Genomic DNA, 25,664 nt, shown 5'->3' with positions numbered 1-25,664 from the left:
TGTCAGAATTTCCATACATAGGGATTTTTGTGGTTTAAAAAATTTCTCTTTGGTGTATAACCCTATCTAGGTTGTTTGAAAGGTCATCATTTCATATATTTGCACTCATATGTATTATATGAATGAGTTCATAAGATGAGAACAGCTACATTGAAATGGAGTCTTTTGCACAGTAGAAAACCCGGATACCGATTGTGTTTAGAAAAGGAATGTGTATGTTTGTCTAGCAACCTAGGTGAGACAGAGTGTATAGGAGGGAAAGACTAACTTATTCTATGTCAAAAATTCACCTAAAGTTTGTTCCATGTTCAGAAAAAATGGAAAATAAAACCCCAAAAGAAAACAAAACAAAATACCCCAACCTTTTGCCGCTTGGCTCAGAATATCCTTTCTCTTCCCAGCACTCAGGCAAGCTCTAGAAATGTATGAAACCTTATACCCTTAAATGCCATCATTGCTTTTATGACTGAAAAAAAAAATGTGTTCAGATAACAATTTCTAAACAGTTTGATTTTGTTTTTTTAAGTGGCTATTGTGCCTCCAAAGCACAGTTAGGGCCTCTTGTTCTAGTATAGCCTCTCTTATCTTTTAGGTTCTGGATTATGAATAAGTATTTGATCTATACAGAAAAACACTGAGATAGAAAGCAATAATAAGACGACAGAAAAAAATCAAAAGAGAGAAGGCCCTAAGCATTTGTATTTCCTATATGTTACTAATTCAGAATATGATCTGAATTTTTGATTTATTCAAATCAATGGAATTGGAATTTTTTTTTCCTTTTAAGTACGCTCCACACCCAGCATGGAGCCAGATGCAAGGCTTGAACTCAGGGCCTTGAGATCAAGACCTGAGCAGAGATCAAGAGTCGGACACTTAACCAACTGAGCCACCCAGTTGCCTTGGAATTGGAAATTTTAAAACAAATTTATTAAAAATCCCAACAAATGTAGGTGAAAGCTTACTTTTGAAGATAAAAAGCTGACATACTTTTGAAAGATAAAAAAGCTGACATACTTTTGAAGATAAAAAATAAGATAGATTTTAGATGGTTTTGATAGTATAAAAGGAATCTGGTCAAGACAGGCCAATAAATTTTCACTAGTTTGTTAGCTATTAGAGTTTTGTAATGTTAGATTGTCAGAGTGCACTGGTTAGAACAGGCTTTCAAACCTGAGTCAATCAAACCTGAGGAGATCTGGCTCTACTTTTTAAAAACTAATCGTTCTTATTTAAAAAATAAAATTAAAAAGATCTCTCTAAAAACCTCAGTTTTCTCATCTATAATGTGGAGATAAAAATAGTATATATTCATAAGATTTAGGAGGATTAACTGAAGAAAATCATATAAAGTGCTTAGCATACTGCCTGGAACATAGTTCCCAACAAGTGATAATTATTATTACCATTGTTAGAAACTTTTGAATTTTTGGCTACTGATATTTGTACTAAATTTAGGGAGTTAACTTTCAGTAAATATGACTCTTGTTATGCCTATTAATATTTGAGGACTTAAAAGTAGGGAGTAGAGAATAATGTACCTATTATTTTCATTTGTAAATATTCCTTCACACTAATATCACTTTTTGAGTGAACAGATGCTTGTGAGCGAACAGATGCTTCAGTAGTATACTTTTTTTCATGGTGAGCATCAAGTTCTTTGCCAATTTATATATATATATATATATATATATATATATATATATATATATTTCAAAATCTCAAATGATGTAATTTTGCATCTAGGGTGTGCATGACTTAATGTGCCCTGGTTTTATTAATAGCATTTGGCTTGTCTTTAAATTTGGTCTATGGTGCTATTAGCTCTCTCTGATGTCAACCAAGGCTGACCTTCAGTGGAAACTATTTTCTGTTTCTATTGAGATATAATGAAGACAGATGGCAACACATATTTGAAGAAACATCCTTACAAGATGCTCTGTTGTACAAATGATGGAAGTGCAGAGTATGAAAGATAATGCGTCAATTATCATAGATGGGACACCTGATCCAATGTTCAATCAATCAATAACATTATTTAATTTAGTGAAAATTAACTAGAGCGTTTAAAATATTTGTCCTCTATCGGTTGTCATTTAGTGATGACAGTTTTAATATAATGGACCTATTTTGATATCTTGAACATTTGAACTTGTGCAATTACTTGTCTTGAGACTAGATTATGAACTGCTTCATGTTTATGGAACTGATCAACTGAGCAGAGATCAAGAGTTATGGAATTTAAAATTTTTTAAAAAAAAATTTAATGATATAAACTATCTGCATACAAACATTGAATTATTTGACTTTCAGTTATTTTACTACAGGAACATGATAAACTCTAGATGGAAAAAACAAGTTTAGGACAAATTTTATTTTTAAAAATGCACATGCTTTCTTTTCTTTCCTCCCCAACACATTCTCGTTCCCTCTCTTTGCTTGTTTTTCATTTGGAAACGGTTTGGGTGAACCTCTTATTTCAAATCATGGGTTTCTGGGTTTCCCGCACTCACATTTTCTTGGAGGGCTAGATGCCTTTTCACATAAATTAACTTTATTCTGCCTTATGTTTGTCATGAAATGGTTGTTGATTTGCTTGCTAGATAGATATTTTTTAATATTCTCATTAATTCATGCAATCTGTATTCCCTAAGCATTTATTGGTTGTACTTCATATGCAAAACAGTGTGCTAGTCCTGAAAGGATTGTACAATATACTGTCCTATCTTTATGCTCAAAGAGTTTGTCTCCTAGTAGAGGTGATTCATATATCCAACTAATAGAACATAAGATCCAAATAAATTTTTTTAAAAATCAGGACAAACCTTAGAGAAGGGCATGTAATGTCCTGTGGGGAATACAGCTGGATTCCTTCAGATGGTGATGCCACTTTTTGGACTCATGGTCTAAACTGCTTGCCTTTCCGTGAATATGTTCCTTGGGTCACTTTGCCATTCAGTAATATCATTTCTATATAATTCATTTCTTAAAAATAAGTACATATATTAAACTAGTGTAAATGTATTCTTAGGAATAAAATATATTATACAATTTACAGCAACATATACCCAATCTTCAGCTATTCTTAGTTTCTGCTTGATGTAACTTGATTTAATATTAGACGTGATTAGAAAATACATTTTAAAGTCATCTTGAATTTATCTTTATTTTTTCTTTTTTCCCCTTTATTATTATTTTTATATTATAAATTTATTTTTTTATTAGTGTTAAATTTGCCAACATACAGAATAACACCCAGTGCTCATCCCATCAAGTGCCCCACCAGGGCCCATCACCCATTCACCCTCATCCCCCACCCTCCTGCCCTTCCACCACCCCTAGTTCGTTCCCAGAGTTAGGAGTCTTTATGTTCTGTCTCCCTTTCTGACATTTCCCACACATTTCTTCTCCCTTCCCTTCTATTCCCTTTCACTATTACTTATATTCCCCCAAATGAATGAGAACATATAATGTTTGTTCTTCTCCGATTGACTTACTTCACTCAGCATAATACCCTCCAGTTCCATCCACATTGAAGCAAATGGTGGGTATTTGTCATTTCTAATGGCTGAGTAATATTCCATTGTATACATAAACCACACCTTCTTTATCCATTCATCTTTCGATGGACACTAAGGCTCCTTCCACAGTTTGGCTATTGTGGACATTCCTGCTAGAAACATCGGGGTGCAGGTGTCCTGGCGTTTCATTGCATATGTATCTTTGGGGTAAATCCCCAGCAGTGCAATTGCTGGGTCATAGGGCAGGTCTATTTTTAACTCTTTGAGGAACCTCCGCACAGTTTTCCAGAGTAGCTGCACCAGTTCACATTCCCACCCACAGTGTAAGAGGGTTCCCTTTTCTCCGCATCCTCTCCAACATTTGTGGTTTCCTGCCTTGTTAATTTTCCCCATTCTCACTGGTGTGAGGTGGTATCTCATTGTGGTTTTGATTTGTATTTCCCTGATGGCAAGTGATGCAGAGCATTTTCTCATGTGCATGTTGGCCATGTCCATGTCTTCCTCTGCGAGATTTCTCTTCATGTCTTTTGCCCATTTCATGATTGGATTGTTTGTTTCTTTGATGTTGAGTTTAAAAAGTTCTTTATAGATCTTGGAAACTAGCCCTTTATCTGATACGTCATTTGCAAATATCTTCTCCCATTCTGTAGGTTGTCTTTTAGTTTTGTTGACTGTATCCTTTGCTGTGCAAAAGCTTCTTCTTTTTTTTTTTTTTTGTGCAAAAGCTTCTTATCTTGATGAAGTCCCAATAGTTCATTTTTGCTTTTCTTTCTTTTGCCTTCGTGGATGTATCTTGTAAGAAGTTATTGTGGCCGAGTTCAAAAAAGGTGTTGCCTGTGTTCTCCTCTACAATTTTGATGGAATCTTGTCTCACATTTAGATCTCTCAGCCATTTTGATTTTATCTTTGTGTATGGTGCAAGAGAGTGCATTTTCATTTTTCTGCATGTGGATGTCCAATTTTCCCAGCACAATGTATTGAAGAGACTGTCTTTCTTCCAATGGGTAGTCTTTCCTCCTTTATCGAATATTAGCTGACCATAAAGTTGAGGGTCCGCTTCTGGATTGTCTATTCCGTTCCATTGATCCATGTGTCTGTTTTTGTGCCAGTACCACACTGTCTTGATGACCACAGGTTTGTAGTACAACCTGAAATCTGGCATTGTGATGCCCCCAGGTATGATTTTCTTTTTTAAAATTTCCCTGTCTATTCGGGGTCCTTTCTGATTCCACACAAATCTTAAAATAATTTGTTCCAACTCTCTGAAGAAAGTCCATGGTATTTTGATAGGGATTGCATTAAATGTGTAAATTGCCCTGGGTAACATTGAGATTTTCACAATATTAATTCTGCCAATCCATGAGCATGGAATATTTTTCCCATCTCTTTGTGTCTTCCTCAATTTCTTTCAGAAGTGTTCTTTAGTTTTTAGGGTATAGATCCTTTACCTCTTTGGTTAGGTTTATTCCTAGGTATCTTATGCTTTTGGGTGCAATTGTAAATGGGATTGACTCCTTAATTTCTCTTTCTTCAGTCTCATTGTTAGTGTATAGAAATGCCACTGATTTCTGGGCATTGATTTTGTATCCTGCCATGCTTACCAAATTGCTGTATGAGTTCTAGCAATCTTGGGGTGGAGGCTTTTGGGTTTTCTATGTAGAGTATCATGTCATTGGCGAAAGGGAGAGTTTGACTTCTTCTTTGCCAATTTAAATGCCTTTAATGTCTTTTTGTTGTCTGATTGCTGAGGCTAGGACTTCCAGTACTATGTTGAATAGCAGTGGTGAGAGTGGACATCCCTGTCTTTTTCCTGATCTTAGGGGAAAGGAACCCAGTGCTTCCCCATTGAGAATGATAGTTGCTGTGGGCTTTTCATAGATGGCTTTTAAGATGTTGAGGAATGTTCCCTCTGTCCCTACACTCTGAAGAGTTTTGATCAGGAATGGATGCTGTATTTTGTCAAATGCTTTCTCTGCATCTAATGAGGGGATCACATGGTTCTTGGTTTTTCTCTTGCTGATATGATGAATCATATTGATTGTTTTACGAGTGCTGAACCAGCCTTGTGTCCCAGGCATAAATCCTACTTGGTCATGGTGAATAATTTTCTTAATGTGTTGTTGGATCCTATTGGCTAGTATCTTGTTGAGAATTTTTGCATCCACGTTCATCAGGGATATTGGTCTGTAATTCTCCTTTTCGGTCGGGTCTTTGTCTGGTTTTGGAATTAAGGTGATGCTGGACTCATAGAACGAATTTGGAAGTACTGCATCTCTTTCTATCTTTCCAAACAGCTTTAGTAGAATAGGTATGGTTTCTTCTTTAAACGTTTGATAGAATTCCCCTGGGAAGCCATCTGGTCCTGGACTTTGGTGTCTTGGGAAGATTTTGATGACTGCTTCAATTTCCTCCTTGGAGATTGCCTAATTTATTGGCGTATAACTGTTCATAATATGTTTTTAAAATCGTTTGTATTTCCTTGTGTTGGTAGTGATCTCTCCTTTCTCATTCATGATTTTATTAATTTGAGTCTTCTCTCTCTTCTTTTTAATAAGGCTGGCCAATGGTTTATCTATCTTATTAATTCTTTCAAAGAACCAACTCCTGGTTCTGTTGATCTGTTTCACAGTTCTTCTGGTCTTGATTTCTTTGAGTTTGGCTCATTTTTAATTAACTCACTTCTTCTTCTGGGTGTAGAGTCCATCTGCTGTTTTTTCTCTAGCTCCTTTAGGTGTAAGGTTAGCTTTTGTATTTGAGTTCGTTCCAGTTTTTGAATGGATGCTTGTATTGCGATGTATTTCCCCCTCAGGACTACTTTTGCTGCATCCCAAAGATTTTGAACGGTTGTATCTTTATTCTCATTAGTTTCCATGAATCTTTTCAATTCTTCCTTAATTTCCTGGTTGACCCTTTCATCTTTTAGCAGGATGGTCCTTATCCTTCACGTGTTTGAAGTCCTTCCGAACTCATTGTTGTGATTTAGTTCTAATTTCAAGGCATTATCATCTGAGAATACACAGGGGACAATCCCAATATTTTGGTATTGGTTTAGACCCGATTTGTGACCCAGTATGTGGTCTTTTCTGGAGAAGAATGTGTATTCAGTTGAGTTTGGATGTAAAGTTCTGTAGATATCTGTGAAATCCATCTGGTCCAGTGTATCATTTAAATCTCTCGTTTCTTTGGAGATGTTGTGTTTAGAAGACCTATCGAGTGTAGAGAGCACTAGATTGAAGTCACCAAGTATGTGTATTATTATGTGAGTATGTCTTAACTTTGGTTATTAATTGATTGATATATTTGGCAGCTCCCACATTCGGGGCATATATATTGAGGATTGTTAAGTCCTCTTGTTGGATAGATCCTATAAGTATGATAATAGTGTCCCTCTTCATCTCTCACTACAGTGTTCGGGATAAATATTAGTTTATCTGATATAAGGATGGCTACCCCTGCTTTCTTTTGAGGACCATTCAAATGGTAAATGGTTCTCCAACTTTTTATTTTCAGGCTGTAGGTGTCCTTCTGTCTAAAACGAGTCTCTTGTAAACAGCAAATAGATGGGTCCTGCTTTTTTATCCAGTCTGAAATCCTGCACCTTTTGATGGGGTCATTAAGCCCGTTCACCTTCAGAGTTACTATTGAAAGATATGAGTTTAGTGTCATCATGATATCTATTCAGTCCCTGTTTTTTTTGGATTTTTCCACTGGACTTCTTCTTAAAGGGGAATTTTGAGAGTCCCCCTTAAAATTTCTTGCAGAGCTGGTTTGGAGGTCACATATTCTTTCAGTTCCTGCCTGTCTTGGAAGCTCTTTATCTCTCCTTCCATTCTGAATGAGAGCCTTCTTGATAATGTATTCTTGGTTGCATGTTTTTCTCACTTAGGACCCTGAATAGATCCTGCCAGCCCTTCCTGGCCTGCCAGGTCTCTGTGGAGAGGTCTGCTGTTACCCTAATACTCCTCCCCATAAAAGTCAGGGATTTCTTGTCTCTTGCTGCTTTAAGGATCTTCTCTTTATCTTTGGAATTTGCAAGCCTTAAGTATTAAATGTCGAGGTGTTGAATGATTTTTATTGATTTTAGGGGGTGGGATCTCTCTATTTCCTGGATCTGGAGGCCTGTTTCCCTTCCCAGATTAGGAAAGTTTTCAGCTAGGATTTGTTCAAATACATACTCTGGCCCTCTGTCCCTTTCGGCGCCCTCGGTAACCCCAATTAAACGTAGGTTTTTCTTCCTCAGGCTGTCGTTTATTTCCCCTAATCTATCCTCGTGGTCTTTTAATTGTTTGTCTCTTTTTTCCTCAGTTTCCCTCTTTGCCATCAACTTGTCTTCTATGTCACTCACTCGTTCTTCCAGCTCGTTAACCCTCATCGTTAGGACTTCTAGTTTGGATTGCATCTCATTCAATTGATTTTTAATTTCTGCCTGATTGGATCTAAATTCTGCAGTCATGAAGTCTCTTGAGTCCTTTATGCTTTTTTCTAGAGCCACCAGTAGCTGTATAATGGTGCTTCTGAATTGGCTTTCTGACATTGAATTGTAATCCAGATTTTGAAACTCTGTGGGAGAGAGGACTGTTTCTGATTCTTTCTTTTGAGGTGAGGTTTTCCTTCTAGTCATTTAGCTCAGTGCAGAGTGGCCAAAAACAAGTTGTATTGGGAAAAGGAGAAAAAGAGAGGAGAGAAAGAAGGAAAGAAAAGAGAAAAAGAAAAAAGGAAGGAAAAAAGAAAAAAAAGAGAAGAAAAAGAAAGAGGAAAAAAAAAAGGTGGGGGAAGCAAACAAATCAAAAAGCAAAGCAAAACAAATCAAAACAAAAAGAATACCATGGCGGAGTATCTTCTGATTCTGTATACTGTAAGTCCCTTGACTTGCCCTGGAACTGGTCCGTCTAGCTGGTTCTGGGGGAGGGGCCTGCTGTGCTGATTCTCAGGTGTTAGCACTTGGGGGAGCTGCTCTCCCCCTGCCTGGTGCAGGGCTCAGTGGGGGTTGTTCACCCCGTGAGGCCCCAGGAGGAATAGCCCCAGTGGCGCGGGCAGCTCTGCAGCCCTGGAGTCAGCCCCCGCAGTAGCTCCGGGGCTCTCCGTCTGCAGGGCCTGGAGGCTCCGGGGCGGGGCCGCTGATCTGCTCAGCTCAGGGCAGGAGCGTCCTTGCTGTCCTGGGCCCTCCTGGCCTCTGCCTGTCCCAGGGGGAGGCCGGATCCTGGGCTGTGTCCCGGCGCCCTGTGCTCTGGGTCCTGCGCTGGTGGATTCGCGCTCCCGCCCCGCAGCCCCCTCAGCGGAGCCGCCCCCGAGCCCCTCCGAGCTGCTCCGGGTCCCGCCGTGGGCGCTGCAGCCCTTAGGGAGCTCGGCGCACTCTCCCCGGGTGCAGGTGCCTGTTAGTGTCCCAGGGAGCCCGAGGGCATCCCCGCCCTCCTGGGTCCTGCTCTAACTCCCTGCGATCCCCTTTCCGCGGGGGAGGTTGGTGCAGCTCCTGCTCCTCCGGGACGGGGCTCTCCTGTCCTGGGGACACTCGCCCCGGCCTCAGCCCGGCTCCTCGGGGCCCCTCCCCCTTGGAGGCCTTTTGTTTCTTTAATTCTTCCCCCCCATCCCCCCCCCCCCCGGCTTCCTACCTTGATAGAAGCTCGAACTCTTCTCACTGTAGCATTCCAGCTGGTCTCTCTTTAAATCTCAGGCCGAATTCGTAGATTTTCAGGATAATTTGAAGGTTATCTAGGTAATTTGGTGGGGACAGGTGACTTGGGGACCCTACTCTTCCGCCATCTTGCCCCTCCCTCCTGAATTTATCTTTAAAATCAAAATACCTTACATGGAGTAAATAAGGTCTGGCTTCAGAAATGGATACCAACAACAGTCCTTAAAAGTGTCTATTCTTGGGATCCCTGGGTGGCGCAGTGGTTTGGCGCCTGCCTTTGGCCCAGGGCGCGATCCTGGAGACCCGGGATCGAATCCCACGTCGGGCTCCCGGTGCATGGAGCCTGCTTCTCCCTCTGCCTGTGTCTCTGCCTCTCTCTCTCTGTGTGTGACTATCATAAATAAATAAAAATTAAAAAAAAATTTAAAAACGTTTTTATTCTCCAGTTGTAAGGAGAGCACTGTAAGAATTGACCATTTGATCTTACTGTTGGAACTATCATTTTATTTTTTTATTTTAATTAATTATTTATTTTTAGGAAGGTGGTTAGGAGGGGAAAAGTGCCAGAGAGAGCTAGAAAATCTTAAGCATGCTCCGTGCCCAGTGTGGAGCCCAACGTGGGGCTCAATCTCACCGCCCTGAGAGCATGACCGGAGCCAAAATCATGAATGGGATGCTTAACTGACTGAGCCACGCAGGCACCCCTGGCACTATCATTTTAAAACTTTCAATGGGGGATCCCTGGGTGGCGCAGCGGTTTGGCGCCTGCCTTTGGCCCAGGGCGCGATCCTGGAGACCCGGGATCGAATCCCACATCAGGCTCCCGGTGCATGGAGCCTGCTTCTCCCTCTGCCTGTGTCTCTGCCTCTCTCTCTCTCTCTGTGACTATCATAAATAAAAAAAAAAAAAAATAAAAAAAAATAAAAAAAAAAAATTTAAAAAAAAAAATAAAAAAATAAAACTTTCAATGGATTACATCAAATTAAAAGAGGAAATCAAGATATACACTTTTGTCTTAAATATTTTGAGATCTGATTTGATTATGGTCAATACTGGTAGGATAGAGAAAAACAACACAATTTTAGAAGTTTTACACAGATCATTCTGAGTTGTATGTTCTTTGACATGGCCTTTGGAAAATCTTGTGATTTCTTCGTTTACCTTCTTCTAAGGAATCTTTAAAGAACAGTTGCAATTTCCAATGGATTCAGTCTTTAAACCTCTGATAATTTTTCTTGATGCTTGAAACATTTCTCTGTAATGTTGCTAGAGGTGTGCCTAAAATAACTAATAAAGAAAGTGTGAACCGAAAAATATTTTTTCATAGGAGCATCCTTAATGGGATCTGTTTTTAAGTAAATTTCTTCAGACTTGCTGGCAAGTAAAGTAGATTTGGAGGCTTTGTGTTTTCCTTTGACCCTCCATTTGTGTGGCCCACTGTTCTCCTTTTATCTCACATTGGCCAAAGCCAAGGTTATAATGCTCCATTTTTGTTAGTTGGAACCTTTTGGCTCCATATTCCTTTAGCAAAACTTTTCCATTCTGTTCCCTTCAGAGTCTTGTTACCTGTGTAGTGTTAAAATATTTAAGGATATTACTGATTTAAGATACTTCCCTTCTTAGACATGTGTTACCCTTTCACAGTGGCCCTCAATTCTTTCCCCAACTTTAAAAAAAAAAGGATTTTATTTATTTATTCATGAGAGAGAGAGAGAGAGAGAGGCAGAGACATAGAGGAGAAGCAGGCTCCATCCAGGGAGCCTGATGTGGAACTTAATCCTGGGACCCTAGGATCACACCCTGGGCCGAAGGCAGATGCTCACCACTGAGCTGCCCAGGAGTCCATCTTTTTCCAAATTCTTAATTGAACCACAGTACGCATTGATCAGAGGAGTGAGTGTTGGTTATAGGAGATAAAATAGTAGACCAAGAGGAGGTCTTTGGGTACTGAAAGTTCTTTGGGTGACTGTGGAGTCTGTCTCTTTGGTCATTTCTGAGTTTAAATTTCTCAGATACAAAATTTTACTGTATCTGTTTCCCTATCACTATAGCTTCAATTGCTTTGTGAAAAGTGGATTCACTGGGAAATGATCTTAAAAAGTACCAATGATTTCCTGCCTCAGTGATGCATATTCAGCAACAAAGATTCCCAGCTGACAATTTACCCTTCTTCTGTTATTCAAGAAAGCACAGAAAGCATTTCTGTTTCCTTCCTTCCTGTTCTAGTTCTGAGCAGGAGATGCTAGAGCCCACTGTACATCATCTGTCTTCAACTCTGTCAAGAAAGGAATGCTGTTCAGAGATCATCTGGAATTTGTCTGAATTTGATAATGTAGTGCAGAGCAGTTCTAAAAATAAAGATGGGATTGTTGTGTCCATTGGGAGCAGCTGATTTCATCACTGTTGTTTTTCACTTGTAGCCTGTGCCTTGTAGGGTGGTTTCTGTTTCTTGGAACAAGCTAAGAAGAGCCATTCTGTTTCTGGAATGCTGGAGTACGGGGTCTGTTTTTAAGGATAATATTTGGCTCATACAAGGAGCCTGTGTTCCCCAAGTGTAACGTTTGGTGCCTACAAGGAGGATTAGCATCTGTGGGAATTGAGGCTGAGAAATCGAATAGAAGTGCCACGGTCAAATAAAGAAGTGTTTATTTATTGATAGTGTATTGAACCTCTTTGTAAAAAACATATTAAGTTCGCATAATTGAACAGGAGATCCAATTTGCTGTCTTGCTTTTGCCTGATAGGGAAGGTCAGCATTAGGTTTTATGGCTTCCAAGAAAGTTCAGTTATTTTTGCATTCAAGGCTACCAGACTTTGAGGTAACATCTCCTTTATCTGTGCTTATCTGTATTTAATAATCAAACAAGGATTCCTACAGAATATAGTCTTGGGATATATACTGAAAGACAACATAGAAATTTCCTAAGACCTTGGTAGCTGTATATACGATAGTTAAAAGATTTTCTCTGCCATCTATTGAAGTTAAGGGAAGGACCTTATGATTATTAGCAATCTTATAACTCACTTTACATATTAGAATTTCATTCTCTATCTTGGTCTTCTTTTTTTTCCTTTTTAGATACTAGCTCAGTCATGCACTGAAATCCTGGAATTGCGGCCTTCAAGTGTCTGTGTGGGGGGTAAGTGGTTAGAATTTAAAAATACTGTGTAAGAAATTGTATTTTTTCCCCCTAGTTAAATTATATGATTTGAAACTCATGTTGGAAAGAGAATAACAAAATTAACTTTTTTGGCATCCTTTTCTGTAAGAATTTTTAAATAATTCCTTGAAATATTTCTATTTTAAATTCAAATTTTTTAAGATTGGAGTGTTATTTTAAATAATGAACATATTGTGTGACAGGCTTTTAGAATTTTCTGTATATTTAGTTCATGTTTGAGACCTTTCCTATGACAAGTAAAATAAAATATGAAATTTTTTCTTTTATCTAATTATATAAACAGTCATGTATCTGTAGACTTTGAGCTCTGTGCTTTGATGACCCGGCCAAAGTACAGTCCCTCTGGCCTGGGGCACATGAAGAAGTGATGTATGGGTGGATGGCAGGAAAGAAGTAGGTGGCTTCATTAGCAGGTGCCAAGAACAGACTCAGGTTTTAGCACTTTGAAGCCATCCTTACCCAAAGAGAGTGCGATTCTATTTCTTGTTCAAGTCTGACCTGGAGTTCATTTTAATCTAGAAAAGGAAAAATATTGGGTCTAGTGGAAGAGGAAATGGGCTGTGTAATTTCCCACAGAGCCTCCCAACCTCTGGGTATGGTCTGAAGTTCTGTATCTTTTAGAATTCCTGTTTAATGGGCTTTGAGATATTTAAGAGGAATAGCGCATTTGGACATCCCAGAGCATCCCTCTGCTTTCATAATTTTACCTCATCTTCATAACAACACTATTTGACAGTTTTATAATCCCTGATTCATAGATGACAGAATTGGGGCAGAGAGGTTCAGTCCTTGTTTTACTAATTGTCCCATTTGACTCTTGTCTGTGGACTCTAAAGCCATGTTCTTTTCACTGAGTCACATTTTAAGTTTTACCTGCACTTTAAATAAAATTCCTTTTATAACCTGCTTCATGAGGAGAGGCAAAATGATAGTTTCTTCCACAATAAATGACTATAAATATGTTAGATTCTGATAGATAAGCAATTGTTTGAGAAGATTGAGAGTTAATCACTGTTAAAATAGTTAATATATCATCTTATAGCTAAATAGCAAACATTTAAATGCCAATAAAGATATTTGATCAGTTAGCTTGTTTTCCTAGCATTTTATTTTACTCTCTAACATGTAGTGACTGCTCCTTTTATATAGAGTCCTGAGCGGTAAGTTGAATAAACTTCCTTTAGTGACAGGCCATAGACTATGAATAGTCCCAAATGCATGACTTCTGGTGAGTTATAAATATGTATGCAACAGAAAATGAAACTGGGATTAGCAATGTCAAGAAACTGTTAAAGAACTCTATAGGGAGTTTCAGAGAATAAAGAAAATACAACACATGACAGTTCTAAGAAAGAAATGAGTAAGTAATTTTCTTTACATTCCCATACCTTAATACCTGAGAGTAGAGAAGAACAAAGAAGCTTCTTTCCTGCTGATATTTTGCCAAGGATAGAATTTGGGGAAGTTTCTTTCTCTCTCTTTCTTTCTTTTTCTTCCTTTCTTTTTCTGGGGACAGAAATAAGGGGAGGGTAAGTTTCTGTGGTATGTGGGAATGACTGTTAGGCTTCAATTCAAGTATCTTGGTTACTACCAGAAAACATTTTGTTTAAAAAATAAAATAATGCCTTTTTATATGGCAATAGATGATATCTTCCCTGAATTTCCCTAGAGGGCCCAAGATAGAGAGTTGGAAATAAAGCAATGTCTTCATTGTTACTAGTAGGCTGAATGCTATGAAGAAATTCATTCTGTGCACCTTGACACTTTCAAGTTCTCTCTCTCTCTCTCTCTCTTTTTACAGCAGAGATTAAAATGTTATTTCTCTTTTTACTTCTAGATGAATTTCAAATTGTTTTGACTGGAAGAGGATTCAACTTGGGCAGTCGAAATGGGAGTGTTCTCTGTACCTACACTGTAAATGAAACCTACACAAAGAGTAGGTTCCCCAAGTGTTTCCTCCCCAAGTGTTCAAGTGTTTCTTCCTTTTTTTTCAATTGAAATCGACCATGCTATATTTTTAATCAAAGGAGAAAGAAATGAAGTCCAGTGGTAGTACAAATAGTAATAATATTTTTGTTATGTAATGATTACAACCTTTGTTTATAACTTAAGAAATGCTGAACCCTATCCTAAGAAGCCTCATTTTACAAATAATGGTTCCAATTATCTGTAAGAGTAAAATAATTTGTCCATGGCAATATAGCCAGGAAAGGGCCAACCTGAAAGTTGAACCCAGTTTTCCTGACTATACTCTGTGTGGACACATCAACGGCTTGATTTAATTGCTTCTTTCTCTAGATTTATTTATTATTACTCTTGCCTAAAAATCTAACTCTCTTGGACTATTCTACTACTTGTTGCTTTATTTTATTCTCACTCATTTTCTTTATCTAATTTCCCAATAACTTGCCAATCAGCTCCTGGACATAAGCTTTTTGTCTTACAGATATTTTATATATTTTATATATTTAGATATTTCACATATTTTGATCTTCAATGCCTGCTCAGCACTGTTTATTGATAGTTACCATATTTATGTAATTATGTTTTATTTTTCCTAATGTGTCTTTCAAAAAAGCAGGTGAATATAATGTTTTAATCTTCATTCTGAGAAAAACTCCTTAAATAGATCTTAATATTCTGAGCATTTTGGATCTCTTTTAAGACATTTTTCTTCATCAATGATTGTAGTGGCTTCTAAAATTTTAATCTGTAATGCAGATGCTATAACTCTGTGAACTCTGGTAGAATTATTTTTTGAAAGATTCATGTACAATTTTGCTGTTTTCCTGATGGTACTAAATACTCCAATAGCGCAGCTTTGCCTATGTACACAGCAACTGTTCAGTGTGTGTTTGTTGAATTAATGTGGTGAGGATCTCAGCATGGTAAATGTCATAATTAATTCTTCTCTTTCCTGTTAGGATCATCATTTTGGTAAGGCAAGACAATAATATTTGTAACAAACTCTTCATAGTAGATTCCACAATTGAAGAGGACAAAATAATTTTATTTTTATTCACTAGTCATCTGAATCTAAGAGTTAGCTTTATGAGGCTCCCTCTGAGTACATATTTGATTATAGTGTGAACATATTTTTTCCTTCACTACATAAGATTAAGTTTATTAAAGTAAATCCCCAAACAAATAAGTGGAGTCAGATTGTATTTTCATCCCTTACATTCTAGGATTATCCATTTGGTTATGGAACTTTTCTGAATATTTAAAGTCCAAATTTTTTCTAATTTATTATTAAAATAGGATAATTTAAGCATCTAGTTTTATTTATTTATTTATTTATTTATTTAAGATACCACAATCTTATTAAACTCTTGAAATAAATTCATTCTCCTTTGGATATTCATCTATTCTCCATTATTTTTTATTTTTTTTAATTTTGTTTATTCATGAGAGACACAGAGAGAGAGAGAGAGAGAGAGAGACAGAGACACAGGCAGAGGGAGAACCAGGCTCTCCATGCAGGGAGCCCGATGCGGGACTCGATCCCGGGACTCCAGGATTATGCCCTGGGCTGAAGGCAGGTGCTAAACTGCTGAGCCACCCAGGCTGCCCTCCGCATTATTTTAAGTTCTGCTTTTAAAATATATATCATTTATCCTTCAAACACTAAGATGTTTGAAAAATGGAGGTGGAAAAAAAAAAAAAAAACAAAAAAAAAAAATGGAGGTGGAAAAGATGATAATTTTATAGTATCTACAAATATCCAGGAATTTATTCTAATAAAATATCATAACTCTAACTTACCAATATTGCATATCAATGAGACATATGATCTCTATTTTTTCATTTTCTTTTCCTTCTCTTTTTAGTTGAAAGTCTATTTAGTTCTTCATGGTAATATATCTAATGTTCCACTGTTGAACCCTGATTACCATTATGTTTTTCATACTGTTGATAAAACTGTGAGATACGTAAAGTTCTATATTAATTCAGTTGCGTTTTATTTTCTAGGTGTGAATCCAGTAAGTGTGGAGCTGAATTCTATGCTTTGTCCTGCACCTGCCCTGAATAAAGTTGGAGAGTAAGCACTTCATTAACTTTTTGAAAACATGTTAGCTGTATAAATTATTAGGAAATGATGACAAATATACATTAATTATATACTACCTCTTTTTTTTTTGATGTACAAAATGAACATGAAAATAGAAAGCTCAAGGCAAACCACTCTGGTTAGTACTTTATTTATAATATGCTTTTAGTAGGTTGAAAATGCTAAAGTCTGCTTTATCTGGTTTCTTAAATATTGATTAAAAGGCCCTATAAATATTTATCTGGAGGGGTATGAGAACTATTGCTAGAGCCTTTAAATATTCAGAGCTACAGTCATTATTTCGAACTTGAGAGTATTACATTTACACATACACATTTACACACACACACACACACACACACACTCACACGAGTTCCAAAGTGAGATTTTGACTAATTACTATGGTAGTTAAATATCAAGATAAAAGAAGAAAAGGAACATGGCTCAGTAAGGCATACCTTGGACTAGGAAATATTTGTGCTTTAATTTGTATCCAGGTCTTGTTAAGGTCTATTTTTTCATGTTTGTTAGTCTGGCAATAAACCATAAGGGTAGCTGGTTAAAATCAGGGATGTTTAGTTTGGATGAAGAGCTTTTGTTTAAATCACCTAAACACTGATAATTTCACTAGTCATTTAGTATTTCCATTTGTGATTTTCTTTTTACCCTATTATGAGGGAAATGATTGCAGACAGTTCAGATGTTCCCTAGTCCAACAGTAGTGATTACAATATGTTTAGGATAATAAGTAAGTTATAGGATTAATTTATATTGATCACACATATCCAAGAAAATATACAGAGTTTATTAGCTTCTCCTAGTTTTTCTGTTTCTGTCCTTGGCAGGAATGGTTTTGTTAAGATAATTCATTTATGTCACCCCCTCCACTTAAAATCCTTGATAATGGGTTCCCTATTCCCCTCAGAGTGAAAATCTAAATATTGCAGTGTTCTACGAGGTTCTGTAGGATCTAGCCCCCCTCACTACATCTTCCTTTTGCCCTTTCTGTTATGGTCACACTGATCTCTCTGCTGTTCTTTACAACTTTGGCACTTTTACACTTGTTCCCTATGCTTGAAATGCTTTGCTCCTCATTCACTCTCACTTTCTTCAGGCCTTGTTCAAATGTCACCTTGGGAAACCCTTCCTGATCACCCTATTTAATTGGTACAGTCTTCTCCCTCTGAAGTTTGGCACTCCCTCTTCCCTTTTCATGGTTAATTTTTTTCTCCCAAGCATTTATTTGTTTGTTCTTATATCTCTTTTCCTTCTAGGATAAATTTTGTTTTGTTTCTTGCTCTGTCTGTAACACCTAACACAATACTTGACACACAACAGAGTCATAAATGTTTGTTAGATGAGAAGATGTCTGCATTTTTCTCAAATATTTTGAATTACTAGTTATATAAGAAGCAAAAAGAGTACCTGTGATTGCTGGGGGGTCAGGGGCTTATATCAGGTAGGAGATAAATGACCAGAATCTTACTGGGGTGCATGTCATTTAAGAGAAAAGGAAACTATCTTGGCTTTTTAATAACAGTGATTGGTTAAGGAAGACAGTTTACTTTCTTCTCCAAAGTAGTTATAAAATGCAGTATGCCTGTTCTGTCCCAGACACTGAATTTGTTTTGCCTTTCGACACTCTCATTTTGAAGAGGCTACTCTAGAAACTACTGATATTCTTCAGTGATTTGTAGATTGGCTAAATAGGCAGGAGGCATGATTTTAAAAAATCATATAGAACATAATAAATATGAGACATGAGAAGTTGTCATTGGTTTGGCTTTTGATGTTAATATTTCACCTACAAGCAAGCTGAGGATTTTGAGGGAAGGAGATCTGTCTAAAATAATAATTTTTGCCCTTCCTTCCTTTCTTTTTTCTTTCTTTCTTTCTTTCTTTCTCTTCTTTCCTTTCTTTTTTCTTTCTTTCTTTCTTTCTTTCTTTCTTTCTTTCTTTCTTTCTTTCTCTCTCTCTCTCTTTCTTTCTTTCTCTCTTTCTTTCTCTTTCTTTCTTTCTTTCTTTCTTTCTTTCTTTCTTTCTTTCTTTCTTTCTTTCTTTCTCTTTCTTCTCTTTAATTTTCTTTCTTTCTTTTTGGTATCAAGGACATGATACCACTGAGGCAAAGCATGAGAAGGTTTTATTTGTTAATGTATTGGGCATTACAATGATTGGGGACATCATTATTGTTCTTCTAAGTATGTTGTGAGTAATTTGGACCTTTCCTTTGCCTTGACTTTTATTCAGATACTTTTGTAGGTGATGAGCTCCCTTATGAGCTTGGATTAAAATCAACACAACGGAAACAGTTTAGCCTTGTAAGGTGACTGATGCTTAATATGTTTGCCTAATTAGCTTTTGGCTAAGAATTCAAGCCCATTAAGTAGCTAGTTAGTCTAGGTTTCAAACAAACACATCTGGCCCAACAATGAATGAAGGTTTTTCCTGTGTGAGGGTGACAGATGTGGTGATGGTTCCCCCTGTTCTCTCACTTAAATAATTAACAACACCCCAGTGAAGTAACCCTAGATAGACAGCCTCAAAGCCAGATGCATAGTCTCAGAGCTGGATCCGTGGACATATGCCTCATCTCATTAGCCTGCTCTATCAGTTCCTTTCTCTTCTTTATGTTACTTCCTGAATTCCATTGTGTTTGAGGATTATTCTTTTAAAAACCTAAAGGTTCCTGAATTTTTTTTTTAAGATTTTATTTATTTATTCATGAGACACACACACACACACACACAGAGAGAGAGAGAGAGAGAGAGAGAAAGAGAGAAAGAGAGAGGCAGAGGCACAGGCAGAGGGAGAACCAGGCTCTCCATGCAGGGAGCCTGATGCGGGACTCGATCCCAGGACTCCAGGATTATGCCCTGGGCTGAAGGCAGGCGCTCAAACGCTGAGCCACCCAGGTGTCCAAGGTTCCTGAATTTTAATTTGTAAGAAGGTTAATGTGAAATTGCTTTACTTGGAGATGGGCAGCTAGGACAATAGATTTGCATTTGGAAATTGATCTTGTGGAGTGAACGAAGATTAAAGCTATCTGGGTAGATCTTATCCAGGTATATCATTGGTTAGCATTGTTGAAATGGGTCTTTGAAGTACTTTCTTTAAGAGAGATCTCTGTTTATCAAATTTCTTTATTTAATGTAGATTTCCAGGTTGAGATGGATTTTTTTTTTAAGGATTTTATGTATTTATTTGAGAGAGAGAGATCAGGAGAGAGAGTGGGAGAGGGAGAGAGCATGAGCAGGGGAGAGGGAGAGGAAGGGGCAGAGGAGGGAGGGATAAGTAGACTCCCTGCTGAACTGGGGGCACAGGTGGAGGCAGAGGCAGAGTCAGGGTTCCATCCCAGGACCCTGGGATAATGACCTGAGCCAAAGGAAGAAGTTTCACCAACTGAGCTATCCAGGCACCACTAAGGTAGATGGATTCTTAGTACTTAAACAGGAGGAATGCAAAGGTGGTAGTAATGAGGTCATTCTTTTGTATTTCTTTCATTGGATGCAATTTAATTTTAAAATGTCATATGATTAAACATATTATCTTATCAAGAAAAATCTATAGATAGTTTGGGAGTTTATTTCCACCAGTGGCTCATTTGTACCGACATGTCTTAAGTTTGAATAGGAAGGACTCTGAAGTTCTTCACCTCCTTACTTGGCAGGGCATTTACCTCATGGTGTGATGTGCAGGTGTCACCAGTGCTTGCAGTACAGGCTCATCCTCTGACCCCTGTTTAGTGAGACATCAACAATAGCACAGCTGCTCTGCAATAGTTGAGATCTCAAACCTGTAATTTGGCAAGAAGAGCAGAGCAAATTGGGTAAATATACATAAACACATTGTGAAGGAAGAAAAACAGAACAGAATGAACCAGAGCCTTATCCTACAGCTTGTTTGATAGAGATGATTTAAGGAGGCATATGGTATAGTTAAATGTGCTTTCAAAAACATTGGCCAGAGTCTTCTGGCAAATATGAAATAAATATCTAAATCAGATGAAACTGATAGTATTAGTTCTCCTAAAAGGCAATGTGGGAAGAACTTGACAGAGTGTTTTGAGTAAGAAGTGGTGGGACATTAGTATATGTGGAAAATTTTAAGCATGTGATATTGAAGGGTCATTCAAATGAATGGTGTGGCAGACTTGGGGTTAGAGCCTGACTTGGTAACAGAATCTTTTTATTTTCTTTTTCAACGTTGTTATTTTTTTCAATACAACTATTTTGCCTGGAATGAAATCTATTCATTCTGCTTCTCTTTCTTGGTTTGACAAATTCTGCTGTTAGCACAAATGAACACTTCTTTTCAAAAATATACCTATGTATGTATGTATATACAATCTCTAATAACATTGTTTTAGTAGCAGGTGATATAATAATCCCTTATTCTCTCTTCTGTTCCTTATGAGGAATGAGACTTGATTTATTTATTTTTTACCATGGATACTAGGACATTAGTTATATCTTTACTTTGAATGTAAACATAAAAATCTTGTGAGAGATCTAATCTAATCTAAACCTTTGCAAGGTTGAGTTTCTTTATTTCTCAACCCCTCACCCCAATGGTAGAACATTTGTCTCTTCTTTCACATGATGTATTGCTTTCTAATTATACCTATAAATGTGATCAGTTCACCTAATGTGTATTGCATCTCTATCCCAAGTATTAGATTTGGTTCTGAAAATTGTCTTTTAAGAGGAACAACAGTCAATTTGGGCACATCGAAGGATGGCTCACAAGATGTTGCCTAGAATGGAAATATTAAATAGAGCATAATTTGAAATACTGAAAAATATATGATTCAAGGGTGACACATCAGCTGTCTGCAAACATCAGCTCTGTCATCTGAAAGACAGATTTGATTTATTCTTTATTGCTCCCAGGAAAGGAGAAGGAAAGGAGAAGGAAAGAGTGGAAGGTAAAGGGAAGCACATTTCAGCTCAATGTAAAGAAGATCTTTCTGACAACTAGAATTATTTAGAGAGTGTTTTGGTAACCAGAAGTGTTCAAAGAGGAATAGATATACGATGAGACAGAGGATATCCTTAAATATGTATTTAAATTCTCTTATATACTGCTTCTAAGTGTTATATTATCAATTTTTTTGATATTACTAAGGCATTTGACATTTTTGATGAAAAGCACTAAAAATCGAGTGATCATTTCAAAGTATATTTTATTATTTTATTATAATAGGCAAAAACAGTTACAGGGAGTTATTTTTGGTGTAATACTGAAAAAATTTGATGTGTAGCACATCTCTGAAGATGGCTTTTTTTCCCTTTTGAAATCTAGCAGTCATGTTTCACATATATTAGTTTACACATATATTGAAATATCTAAAAAAGAAGTTATTTTAATTCAAGAATCCTTTAACTTTAAAGAAAGTATCCTTAGACAAAACATTAATTTACATATATGCTCATCACTAGAAGTGAAATCTGTAAACTATTTGTAAATATAAAGACCTATTTTTTCAACTCATAATCTTTATTATGGACAAAAGTAACTTTTAAAAGCTCGGCAGAGTATTTGATAGTAGCACTCAATTTCAAAATACCGTAAGTCACTGAAATTCTAATAACTTAGACGTAGTTGCCAGCTGAATTTTCAGTATGTGCAAATTGGAGGTAAATTATTTATTACTTCTAGCAAATGTCTTTCACAATTTTATTTAATTTTCTCAACTTTTTAATGGATCATAAAATGGCAATCTTTTATTGGATACACATAAAGTCAGTAGTAAATGAATACCTTGCAAATACATTACTGTGGATCTAAATGTCAACCATATTTCATGGTGTATGAAATTTCTTAGTTCAAAGTAGCTCTGACATATGGCCCTGAACTAGTTTGTTTGGGAACTCCCCTACATCTTTAAACATTAAATAAACTCACTGTGACCATTAGGACTTACTGAATTTTATTTACTTACTTATATATCACAATACTATTTAATAATTTTTCATGTGGAACGAATTTAGTTTTATCACTGTTGAGTACCAACTGACATTAAAATGCACTTCAAACAATTTTTTTGTTATGGTAATTTGTTTAAGTTTTTTCTATCCCTCTACTTTTTTTTTTTTTTCTTAAGTGAACTCTAGGCCCAAATTGGGGCTCGAACTTATGACTCTGAGATCAGGAGTCAGTGCAATATGAACTGAGCTAGCCAGGCATGCCTACCCTTCTACTCTAGAAAAATATTCTAAGGTTGGAACAAAGAGTGGATTAAGATATTTGTAAGCCATTCTAAGCAACGTAGAACCAATTTACAGAAAAGGATGTTGGAAGTTGTCAGTTCTCAGCCTTTTTTACCCTGATCACCCCTGCATTATGCACCGTGGGCCAGTCCTGTCTCAGAAGTTCTCCCTTTGTCTTTCAGGACTTTATACTTTCACCTCTTTGGCTGCAGCTTCTCAGATGTCACTGCAGGCTCCTCTTCTTAGAGTCCGTTAACTCAGTTATCATTATGCATCTTCTCTAAGGCTTTCTTTTCGTGATGATGAGCTCCAAATCTCCAGACAGGATCTTTTCCTTAGCTCTCAACCCATGATCTAAAAGTCCACCATCCAAAAACAACAACAACAACAACAGTCCACCATCCATGTGTCTGCTGGGATTTTTAATGGGTACATTCAACCTGAAATTCCCAAGTATAACTTATACTCCTTCTCCTGTGTTTTCTATGCAGCCCACCTCACAATAAGACAGGAATTTTGATCATCTTTAATGATTTCTTTCCTCCTCCTCTTACATATCCAATAAATATCTGATCATTTTTATTCTGACTCCTTAATATCTCCCAGTTTTCATTTTCACACCACCCTTATTGCCACTATTTCAGTTCAGTCTGACTTTGGTTCTTATTTGAAATACACCAAGATATTCATATTTGGTCTTTCTACTGTTGAATTTACTCTTCCAATCCATGCTCTATCCTGTAAAAAGAATATTTGTAAAACGCGTAGTTTAAGAACTGTTAAGACTAATTCCAAATGTTTAAAAGATGGCATCCTGGGTTTTTCATGATCCTTCTCTACTCTCCTTTCCAGCCTCAGGCCACATATTCTCAGTTTCACACTCTGTGTTACTGCCATGTTGAATGGTTTTTAGTTCCTTGACTGCTTTGTGCCTTTCTTACCTTCCAGCCGGTCAAATAGCACTCCTTCCTCTTGGATCCCTTTCTAATCCCAGTTCCTCATTTTTGAGTGTGACTTGTTTTGGCCCCATTTCTTACAGTCTCAGAAATCTTAATTTACCAGTCAATTGTACAGTGTTGTTTCTCTTGCAAATCATATTTTTGTTTTAGAAAGGGATTAGATCTTTTCATGAGGGTGAGAACAGTTTTATCAGTTTTATTTTAAATGGAATGCTTTGAAAAGAATGTCACTAATGCCATGCCATTTAAAGTATTTTTTAGATTGAGTTTTAAAGTCAATGGGGATTATTGGTTCTCTTTATATATAAACACTGTACCAAGCTTTGCAGATCTTTTCAAACATACATTTTTGAAGTTTTATTTTCAGAGATTGCACATTTGAAAACCAGTCTTTTTTCCATAATGTTTCCTTTATTTGAACAATTCTCAGAGGGCCAATTCAAACATACCCACATATAAGCTTCTTTAAGAAAATAGAATAAATTGGCTTCTTGGTGTTAGCTCAGTGAGCTGGCAAAGTGCCAATGTATTTGTATTTGCTTTCTTCAAATACTCTTGGTTCCTGCCACTGTCCCTAAATTGTCAAATTTGGGAGGGATTTTTAAAAATTCCACAATCATTTGAAGAAATGTATCAATAAAACCTACTTTGAGGACTTTACCAAAAAAAAAAAAAAAAGTGACTTGAGTGACTTCCTGCAGGAAAGGAAACCTTGGTTGATGTGCCTGTGGCAAAGCCAAACCAGCCACACCTAAGCAGGAGGGGAGAGGCAGAGGGAGAAGGAGAGGTAGACTTGCTGCTGAGCAGGGAGCCCTATTTGGGGCTGGATCCCAGGACCCTGAGACCATGACCTGAGCTGAAAGCAGACTCTTAACTGACTGAGCCACCCAGATGCCCCCTCTCTATAATTTTTATATTACAGTGAGTAGAAGTCTGTTAAGCCAAGAAGCATTAGGTAATGATTTTATTGCTGCTGTATATTCTTCTGTGTTATCTGTATTATTTTTTCAGCTTGGGTCTAAGAGATTTTATATAAAAAGTGTCTTGTTATTCTAAATAATCTGTTAGAAAAATAGGTGTTACAATAATGTGAGAATACCTGCCGTGTTCTAGCCACTAAGTTGGCTACTTTATGCTTATTATTTTATCAAGCTCTCCTCCCCCAAATAACTCTGACATAGGTAAAATTATTCCCATTCTACAGATTGAGGAATGGAAGATTGAAAGTGCAGTGACTAGGCTTCGAACCCAGAATTCCTAATTCCTCAACTCCTGGCCTAGATCTTTCCCCTTTTATAATTTTAATTGATTCTGAGGATAAATAAAAATGAACTCTACCCTCACTTCTCACTTCTGTATGGAATTAAGTAAAACTAGCATGGACTTTCATACATTTTTATCCATAGTAAAGTCTCTATAACTGAGAGTGTGGGTTTTACTGTTAGTAATACACTAACCAGAAGTAGGAGTTATGTAGGAATGAGAAATCTGTAGATACTAACAAAACTGACATGAAATATGATGGAAAACATTACATACATGTGTTGGAGTTTTAGGGTAATGAAAGATCAGGGTATTAGGTTTGGGTTAGAGGGTGGGGTGGCTTTATCAATCTGTGTGCCAGCAAAGGAGCAGCATAACTTTGGGCAAATGGTATCATTCATGGCAGTGCCCGTATCATACCAATAATTTCAAAAATGTTTTTCTAAAGGAATGAAAGGTTTAAAAGCAGAAGTAACTTTAATAGTGTATTTTTCATGTTAGTTTAGCATTTAATGAATGCCCTCCTAGTTAACCATGAGCAATATATGAATATAACAAAAATCTGGAGGAACGTCACTCAGTTCTTGCCAATGAGAGAAATTTAAATGTAAGACTCTAATGTATTTATCAAGGATTAAGGAATTATGGGGTAGAAATAAAAGCACTTTGACTACAGAGTCAGAGAAGTTCAATGTTTGGGCAAGTTACCTTCATAAGCTTGGGTTTCTTCACTTGGAAAGTAGAAAAAAATGCTGCTGTCCAGCACAGTGGGTCTCTTGAAGGTTAAATGAAAAGATGAACGCAGTGTGCCTGGCTCATAGTAGGGACTTGATAAATGCCGTCATGG

The 25,664-nt window shown here is 37.1% G+C and overlaps 1 protein-coding gene across 1 annotated transcript in view; it reads left to right on the top strand.

Moving 5' to 3' along the window:
- Positions 1 to 25,664, top strand: part of ANTXR2 (ANTXR cell adhesion molecule 2) — a 159,222-nt gene that overhangs the window by 33,210 nt on the left and 100,348 nt on the right. The window contains exons 8-10 of the mRNA XM_041757981.1: positions 12,233 to 12,293; positions 14,173 to 14,271; positions 16,308 to 16,377. Of these exons, the coding sequence (XP_041613915.1) occupies positions 12,233 to 12,293; positions 14,173 to 14,271; positions 16,308 to 16,377 (230 nt within the window). The remainder of the gene's footprint in view (positions 1 to 12,232; positions 12,294 to 14,172; positions 14,272 to 16,307; positions 16,378 to 25,664) is intronic.

This window comes from Vulpes lagopus, chromosome 6 (genome assembly GCF_018345385.1).
Source record: "Vulpes lagopus strain Blue_001 chromosome 6, ASM1834538v1, whole genome shotgun sequence".
Classification (NCBI taxonomy): Eukaryota; Metazoa; Chordata; class Mammalia; order Carnivora; family Canidae; genus Vulpes; species Vulpes lagopus.
The sequence above is the reverse complement of the archived record's forward strand: the minus strand, read 5'-3'. Positions and strand labels throughout refer to the sequence as shown.